The 9464-nt window shown below is 41.5% G+C and overlaps 1 protein-coding gene across 1 annotated transcript; it reads left to right on the top strand.

Annotated features, from left to right (window-relative positions):
• The first annotated feature begins 813 nt into the window (after positions 1–813).
• Positions 814–7286, top strand: onecut1 (one cut homeobox 1). Its single transcript, XM_046863878.1, has 2 exons — positions 814–1988; positions 6959–7286. Exons 1-2 carry the CDS (start codon positions 911–913, stop codon positions 7246–7248), a joined length of 1368 nt encoding a protein of 455 aa, XP_046719834.1. The 5' UTR covers positions 814–910; the 3' UTR covers positions 7249–7286.
• Positions 7287–9464: the final 2178 nt, after the last annotated feature.

Raw genomic sequence — 9464 nt, 5'->3', positions numbered from 1 at the left:
CTTCAAACACAACTGTAAACACCACCTCACCTGCACATTTAAAGGCAGGTGATGGGTAGCTACATCTTCACCCATGCCTTTAATCACACCATTGCTTTTGAGAGAACAGGCGCGAGACAAAAACACTACATAAATATTTGCAAACAAGCTGTTAGTGTAAGACATAAGCCACGCCCCCTGAACCATGGTGCTGAATGTTCACGCCCCCTGAACCACAGTGCTCAATGTTCACGGTGCTCTGAATGCAGAATCTCTTACACAACTCGGGTTTGTGTTGCTTTGAAAAACAGCGCTGCAAGGTGACGTCACAAAGGGCTCAAGCGCGGTGGGCGGGGCCGGGCGGAATGGCGAGTGCGCGTGCGCGTGCGCGCCGGCGGTGTAGGGACTTCAGCAATCAGTCAGTCAGAAGCGTCGAAAGAAAAGGAAGAGAAGAGGAGGAGCGGCAGCAGCAGCAGCATGGCCGGACCCAGGGAGAACCATCACACCACCACCACAGCCCAGCACGCGCTGCGACACACACCGGGGCCTTAAAATCACGCGTGTTTATTTCACTCCTTCCTGTTGTTGTTTTTTTAATCTATTTTTTTGTGACGCAAAAGCGACTGGATACATAAAAAAAACTTTTTTTTTTCTTTTATGCTGGATGCTAAAAAATCTTAAATTTAACTTATTTTCTTTTAAAAAGACAAACCAAAGCAATCGGAGAATTAAAAAAAAAACATTTATTTTTTTAAATAAAAACTAAATGAATGATACAAAAAATAGTATAATTATAATAAAAATAAATCAAAAAGGAGGATTTTTGCAGGATTAGGAGGCAAAGGAGGTAGAAACTTTTACGCACGTGAGGAACTTCTGACTCTTGGGCGAGCAGATAGATAGATGATTTGTCCACGGGCTCCTGCGCACGATGAACGCGCAGCTGTCGATGGAGAGCCTGGGCGACCTGCACGGCGCGAGCCATGAGCAGGTGGCGGCGGCGGCCCACGCGCGCTCCGCGGCGGGCATGGCGTCCATCCTGGAGAGCGGCGACTATCCTCATCCGCACCATCTCCATCCTCATCACCCGCACGCCCACCCGCATCCGCACCAGCACCGTCCCCCGGACCACGCAGGACTCGCGGGACACCTGCACGCGGCGATGAGCGGCGCCATGGCGTGCGAGGCGACCGCCGGGATGGGCATGGGAGGCGCGTACACCACACTCACACCGCTGCAGCCCTTACCGCCCATCTCCACCGTGTCCGACAAGTTTCCTCATCATCCTCATGCCCACCCTCACCAGAGGATCGCGGGGAACGTGAGCGGGAGCTTCACGCTCATGCGCGACGAGCGCGCGCTGGCCTCCGTCAACAACCTCTACGCGCCCTACCACAAGGACGTAGCGAGTATGGGCTCCATCCACGGCTCCCAGCACGCGCTGGCGCCGCCGCCTCCACCTCCGCCGCCGCCTTACGGCCACGAGAAGATGCTCGCGCCGACCGCGTTCGACTCCCATCACCCGTCCATGCACGCGAGCAGCGTCACCTCGTCCAACTCCTCGTCGTCCTCGTCTTCGTCCTCCTCGCCGGCAGCGGGCATGATGGTGCAAATCAACGGCATCCATCACCACCATCACCACCACCAGCACCACCACCCTCATCACCCGCACGCCCACATGAGCGCGGCACAGGGACACCACCACCACAACCATCACCACGCGCAGGGAGCTCTCGGAGCCGTGCGGGACCGCGAGCACGCGGCGCCTGTCGAGGAGGTGAACACCAAGGAGGTGGCGCAGAGGATCACCACGGAGCTGAAGCGCTACAGCATCCCGCAGGCTATTTTCGCACAGCGCGTGCTGTGCCGCTCACAGGGAACGCTCTCCGACCTGCTGAGGAACCCCAAACCCTGGAGCAAGCTCAAGTCCGGTCGGGAGACGTTCCGCCGCATGTGGAAATGGTTGCAGGAGCCCGAGTTCCAGAGGATGTCCGCGCTGCGCCTTGCAGGTCAGTCCCTCATGTGGGTCTGTTTTATTATTATTATTATTATTATTATTATTATTATTATTATTACAGAAATTCCATTAAAATGACATTTCCACACTCCCCTGTCTCATCTCATACCTTCATAATTTTATTTCTATTTTATTAAAGCGTCGTTCTGATAAATAAATCAGTATTGAATTATTGATTATATTGATTTTTTTTATTGAACTTTAATACTCCTGCTATTTATTTATGTATAGCAGTTTATTTATTAATAACTAGACGTGTAGAAACGTATAAAACAAGACAACAGTAGGCGCGAATTTGTGATTAAAATTAATAATAAAAACAGTCTAATAATAATAATAATAATAATAATAATAATAATAATAATAATAATAATAATAAAACAGACCCAATAATAATAGTTATTTTACACAGGATCTGTTTTAAGATCTGTTCTTCTTCTTCTTATTATTATTATTATTATTATTATTATTATTATTATTATTATTATTATTATTATTATTATTATTATTACTATTATTATTACTATTTTTTTTTAGCTCTTCTTCTGTTTGAAGATGTATGATGTTGATCTTGTAGATGGTGATGTTTGTGGTAGTGGTTCTTAGGAAACCATCACGGTTTAAAAGCAAGGTCCCCACTAATTCTACAAAATTGATAAAAAATCAACCAAAATAATTTTAGAAGCTTTATTTTATTTTTTTCTGTTAAAATGGTAAGAATGTGTCACGTGTGTGTGTGTTTATAAATTGCTCGGTGTTAAGGAGCGTCTAGGTCGTGTTTTATACCACTGCTGTGTATCTTTGAGTTAAAAATAATCCGGGTGACTTTGTGTTGATTTGATTTTTATTTTATTTATTTGATCGGTTTTTAAACAGTGACGCGGTGAAACATGCAGTTTATAATATTCCCGTTATAACGCGTGTTTCTTATTCCATCTTTACCATTTATCAACATTACAGAAACCAAAAAACCCCACAGACTGAGCAATAGACCAGTGTGTGTGTGTGTGTGTGTGTGTGTGTGTGTGTGTGTGTGTGTGTGTGTGTTGTGACTCCAAACATTAAGGCCCTAATAAGGTTTTATTTTTTAGAGAATCAATGTGTAGAGAGATGAAGACGTCTGGCGCCGCTCGCCTCCATACACTCCACCTGTCTGTCTGCTTCCACACACTCCACCTGTCTGTCTGCTTCCACACACTCCACCTGTCTGTCTGTCTCCATACACTCCACCTGTCTGTCTGCTTCAATACACTCCACCTGTCTGTCTGCCTTTATACACTCCACCTGTCTGTCTGCCTTTATACACTCCACCTGTCTGTCTGCTTCAATACACTCCACCTGTCTGTCTGCTTCCATACACTCCACCTGTCTGTCTGCCTCCATACACTCCACCTGTCTGTCTGCTTCCACACACTCCACCTGTCTGTCTGCCTCCATACACTCCACCTGTCTGTCTGCTTCCATACACTCCACCTGTCTGTCTGCCCCCATACACTCCACCTGTCTGTCTGCCTCACACACTCCACCTGTCTGTCTGCTTCCATACACTCCACCTGTCTGTCTGCCTCCACACACTCCACCTGTCTGTCTGCTTCCATACACTCCACCTGTCTGTCTGCCTCCACACACTCCACCTGTCTGTCTCCTTCCTTCGACTGTTTAGACATTTTTGTTATTAGATTTTATTGTTATTTTAGTAACAGTATCAGTAGCTAATAGATCAGCTTATATTTAATGTGTGTCTGTGTGTGTGTGTGTGTGTGTGTGTGTGTGTGTGTGCGTGAGTGAGAAAGAGAGAGAGAGAGAGAGAGAGAGAGTGAGAGAGAGAGAGAGAGAGAGAGAGAGAGAGAGAGACGTTTATTGACATTTTTATCTATTTGATTGTAAGCTATTTATTCTGGGTGCGCGCTCACGTGTGTTCGGGTATATTTATGTAGCGAATCTTTAGTGTACATCCTTTTTCTCTTACACACACACACACACACACACACACACACACACACACACACACACACACACTGTTAAGGTGGTGTTAGTTATTATTCTCATGACTTTGATCCGCCGTTTATTTGAATTAATCAATAAACGCGAAGCTCGTGCGCTCGCTCAGGATCTCCGCCTTCATCCACTCCACAGAAAAATAAACACATCCGCCATGTTTATAAATATATATAATGTGTTTGTTTTATATATATGTGAGTTTTTATTGGCGCATTGTTCGCCCCGTATTTCTGCCTGCATCAGCAAAAATATGCTAATTATTAATCATGCTTATTAAACTCTGTTTATTTGATGTTTGTTTGTTTGCTTGTTTTTTGATTGTTGTGTCTGTGTTCAGGTGTAAACATTAAGAGAGTTTATAACAGACCTCCGTTATACAAAATCACTTTCTCTCCGTTTCACGCATCTGTTTATGTCCATCTGTAAACTGATTCATTCTCATAGCGCACTGCAGCTGATGATGATGATGATGATGATGATGATGAGGATGAGGATGATGAGGATGATGAGGATAATAATGAGGATGATGATGATGAGGATGATGATGAGAATGATGATGAGAATGATGATGATAAGGATGATAATGAGGATGAGGAGGAGGATGAGGATGATGAGGATAATAATGAGGATGATGATGAGGATGAGGATTTGGATGATGATGAGGATGATGATGGGGATGATGAAGAGGAAAATTATGATGATAAGGATAAGGATGAGGTTGATGATGAGGTTGATGATGAGGATGAGGAATAGGATGATGATGATGAGGATAAGGTTGATGAAGAGGATGATGATGAGGATGAGGTTGATAATGAGGATGATGATGAGGATGAGGATGATGATGAAGATGATCATGATGATGATGAGGTTGATGATGAGGATGATGATGGGGATGAGGATGAGGATGAGGATGAGGTTGAGGATATTTTATTACACTGATCTCTGAGCACCTTACCGGAAGGTCAAAGCTGAACATTTCATTGATCAAATTTACACTAAATCCAGTCTTTATCACTGTGTGCTTGTTTGTTTGTTTGTTTGTTTGTTATTTAATAATAATAATAATAAAAGTAATAATAATAATAATAATTAAAGTAATAATAATAATTAATAATAATAGTAATAATAATAATAATAATAGTAATAATAATAATAATAATTAAAGTAATAATAATAATAATAATAGTAATAATAATAATAATAATAATAGTAATAATAATAATAATTAAAGTAATAATAATAATAATAATAATAATAATAATAATAAAAGTGCTGTGTTTCAGAACTGAACTGAACCCCATGTGTAGTGAGGAAGACTCTGGTGGTGATGGTTGTTAGCGTGAAGTGGCATGTAGTTTGAGTTATTTGTGCATTTTTTGAGCTTCATTTGTGTGATTTACGGGCTGAGATGATTGCATTTGAATCTCTTTCACACCAGTTCAGTTTTGGCATGGAGATGTTAAGAGCTGCAATAAAACTCCTTTGACATTTAGAAATAACGGTAGTATACTGTAATAACTCTCAGTGTTGTGAATCCAGTAATCATTCACATTATATTTTATATAGTTATATAGTATAGAATTAAACCTGAAGAACCACTGCAAGCTTTAGATCATTGAAGGTACATTCCATCGTGTCTACAGAAGCTACAGAAACATGTTCTCGTTATGATCTTACACTTTCTTACCTTTATTTCTGAGTGTCCCTTCATTTCCATTTATTATAGCTTCAGCTGCAGGGATAGATAGATAGATAGATAGATAGATAGATAGATAGATAGATAGATAGATAGATAGATAGATAGATAGATAGATAGATAGATAGATAGATAGATAGATAGATAGATAGATAGATAGATAGATATCTGTGTTCTGATTAAATATAGTGTAATCTATAATAATATTAATAACACTATCAGTTATTGAGTAATTTAAGAATAATGTTTCTTGGAGCAGTAATTATTATATAATAATTATAATTTGTCTGGTGTTTATAAGGTTTGTTGTCTGTTTTGGACCATAATGATATAATTAAGTGTTTTTTTACACTCTAATTATAAAAACAGACAGAGGATCTTTTTCGAAATGATTACAAGTGCAAAATGTAGGCGTGGCTCTCAGGGGTAAAGAGAAAACGCCTGAATTACACCTAATGTCACACTTCCCCCATGTGGCCATGAGCAGAACTGCAACACAATCAGTTTCTACTCAGCGGCACGAGTTCAAAGTGTTAGGATTGAAAATATATTTTCTGTATATATTTCTCTCTCTATAGATAGATAGATAGATTTTTTTTGGAAATTTGTGGAGATATATTCAGCTACAAGGTTGTTAGTAAAGGCAGGTAGTGAGGTAGGTGAGAAGGTGAGGAGGTTCCTGGGGTGCAGTCAGCGTTCACATTCATCCCAGAGGTGTTTAATAGGGTAAAGTCAGGTGTTCTGGTGCCTGGGGATGTGCAGTTAAAGGAAAATGTGGTAATTCTGCTTTATTACACCATCTCTCTGTTGACTGTTTTGCTTTAGCAACACACACACACACACACACACACACACACACACACACACACACACACACACAGATGAACTAGTGCTAGTGTTCAGTGTTAGTGATATTTCACTGTTACAGTTCTTCAGGTTTCTGTTGTCCGTAAGTAGATAAGAAGTAAAAGAGGTGAATGGTCTCTGTGTCTAATCAGACCAAACATTCTCAGTTATATACAAACACCATTGTGAGCAGTGATGTCACTTCCTCCCTCACAACAGTGGTTGATGGTTAAGAAGGGGGCGTGGCTTAAAGTTTGTAGCCAATCACATTTTTTGCTCTTTAACGAAACGTGATACTTAAGTCATCATGATAAACAGTGTGAAAGAGTTGCGGATGAACACGTGTGAAGGGGAACATGAGTGACGACCAGAGAGATATCTGACACTTTCCTCTGTCTTTCTGTCTCTGTTTCTTTCAGCTTGCAAAAGGAAGGAGCAGGAACACGGCAAAAACGAGCACGGGAATGTCTCGAAGAAACCACGTCTCGTTTTCACCGACGTCCAGCGCCGGACTTTACATGCAATATTCAAAGAAAACAAGCGTCCGTCCAAAGAGTTACAAATCACCATCTCTCAGCAGCTGGGCCTGGAGCTCGCCACTGTCAGCAACTTCTTCATGAACGCTCGGAGGCGGAGTCTCGATAAGTGGCTGGATGATGGAGGCGGGAACTCAGCCAACTCGTCCTCCAGCTCTTGTACCAAAGCATAACAGCTGCAGACTGATGTGACCCCAAAGAAAAAAAAACCCTTCGGTGGAAAAGCTTTAACTTTAAAGAAAAGAAAAACTCATCCAGAGAACATCTGGACAGTGTTTTTTTTTTTTTTGCCCTTAAGACTTGTACAATACTGATATTTATATAATATCCAAAGAAAAAACCAAACAACCAAAGACTTCTTCTTCTTCTTCTTCTTCTTCTTCAGCGAGTATTTAAGACTTCATTAGGTTTTGTCTGCAAAAGAGAAAGTGTTACTGTCGAACCATTGGTCATACAAACATCTACACCTATCTATCACCTCTCATTCTCCATTCACGTGATTGGTTGGACTGTTTCTCATCACCGATTGGACGCTGACTCCGCCTCAGAGTCATCCTAATGTTTTGTTTTGTTTAATTGTTGTGGTTTTTTTTTTATTTGAGGCACGTGACATCTCTACCAGTTTAAGCACTGTGTCCCAATCGGAGACGAGTGCAGGTGTGATGATGGCGATGTCACTCGTTGTGCTCCGAAACCCCTCCCCCTTTTCTCACCCTCATTCCTTTCCTTTCCTTTTACTCGTGATAAAAACGAATTGTCCAGGGATTGAAGATAAAAGCACGAAGCTGTAGCATCTTACCATCTCGAAACCCGTGCTCGTCCTGCTCATGGTGCTTTCTTCCTCACTGTCAGGAAAACAACGATGCGTTTTCGTTCCACTTCGTCCACGTTTGTTTTTTGTTTCGTTTTTTTACGTCTAGCAATCAATCGAGTACGGAACCAAAGAAGTTAAGTGTGTGTCGAAGAGACTGCTCCAAATTTCTACACTCTAATCAAATATTATATATATAAGGTAGAAACTTTGCGCTCAAATCATCCACACTTTGTCCAATCGCTCGCCGCTTTGAGGCGTGACATGTTCAGGGAAAACTTTAAGATACTTTGCTCAACTGATGTTTTTTTACAAAAAAAAAAAAAACAACTAAAGAAAGAAAGCCAGCAGCTAAACACCAAAGATCCACCCACCCTCGTCAGGACGCTTCAGTAGCTGTGCTGTAAAAACCCAATCAACCAAAAACAAACAAAAATCAACCACACCAACCACGTCACACGTTTCCTGTATCATCCAGCATCAAACCCTGTGAAACTCTAACGATGGTAGTCACACTTTAATTAAGGACATGAAGTGTGTCATTTTTTATCTATCAATAAACAGTCAATGCAACAAAGGAATAAAAAAACGAATAAAGACTGCATGAATTCATCTGCGGTTCAGCCATGAGTCAGTGTGAGATGTAATCTCATCGACTTTTCAACTAAAAACAAATCAAATTCTATACTAAAAATCAATTCGGTGAAGGAGTAAAGGATCGACTTACTGTAGAAGTTACTTGTGACTTTGAACTTTTTTATATTTTGACGGCAAAAAATTCGCAAATCTCCTCCAGCCCAGTAGGTGGGGCTCTCCATCTGCCACCATATTCCTCATTGATGTTTCATGTAATTATGATAAACCATAACCTTGAATGACCTTGTGACACTCCAAAAAAAAAGCCCCAGAGTCTGTGTATGTGGACGTTGCTATTCACATTATATTCACTAGGGGGCACAGTAAAGCCGAAACATCCCTGGCTGGATGATTTCCTATAAAATGTCACCGTACAGGCAACATCTCTGGTGTTCTGAATGATTCCCCCTGAAGGGTAATACGTCCTTGAGGAATTGTTTAGAGCACACACACTCACACACATATACAAACTCCAAATAAAATTTAACGTCCTGTTATTACAAACTCCATACTCACCCGCGGTTTAACGCTTTCAGCAGATTCATTCTATTCATGACCCAGTTTGGAAGAAAGCATTACGAGCTTCGTGTTTTTTCCTCCTCGAGGAAGCATTTGCATACGGCCCACTACAACATTCACCATGTTTCTGACCCGGTGGTCCCCGGTGGTCAGGTGTGGTGTGGTGTGATGTTGTGTGGTGTGGTGTGGTGTGGTGTGGTTAGCTTTACCAAAAAAAAAGAGTTCTATCTATATATCCAGTACTGCATCTGAGGACAAGGAGAAGATGAACGCTGCTTCCTCGTGTAGAAAAGAGGAAAATATCTTCAGACCTGCGTATATTTTTAGTGCGAACCAAAGATGCTACCTCACTTAGTTTCCATTAGTGATTTCAATCACGTTAAAGATACCAAAGATTACCAAAGATGGTTCTTTTTTCTTTTC

Source organism: Silurus meridionalis, chromosome 13 (assembly GCF_014805685.1).
Source record: "Silurus meridionalis isolate SWU-2019-XX chromosome 13, ASM1480568v1, whole genome shotgun sequence".
NCBI classification, from domain to species: domain Eukaryota; kingdom Metazoa; phylum Chordata; class Actinopteri; order Siluriformes; family Siluridae; genus Silurus; species Silurus meridionalis.
This window is presented reverse-complemented; position numbering and strand designations above follow the sequence as displayed.

Bases quoted from the DNA above. Each gene is read 5' to 3' on its own strand.
- onecut1 (XM_046863878.1), top strand. From the start codon at position 911: ATGAACGCGCAGCTGTCGATGGAGAGCCTGGGCGACCTGCACGGCGCG. The intron at 1,989-6,958 runs GTCAGTCCCTCA...TGTTTCTTTCAG, and splicing joins GTCCGCGCTGCGCCTTGCAG to CTTGCAAAAGGAAGGAGCAG.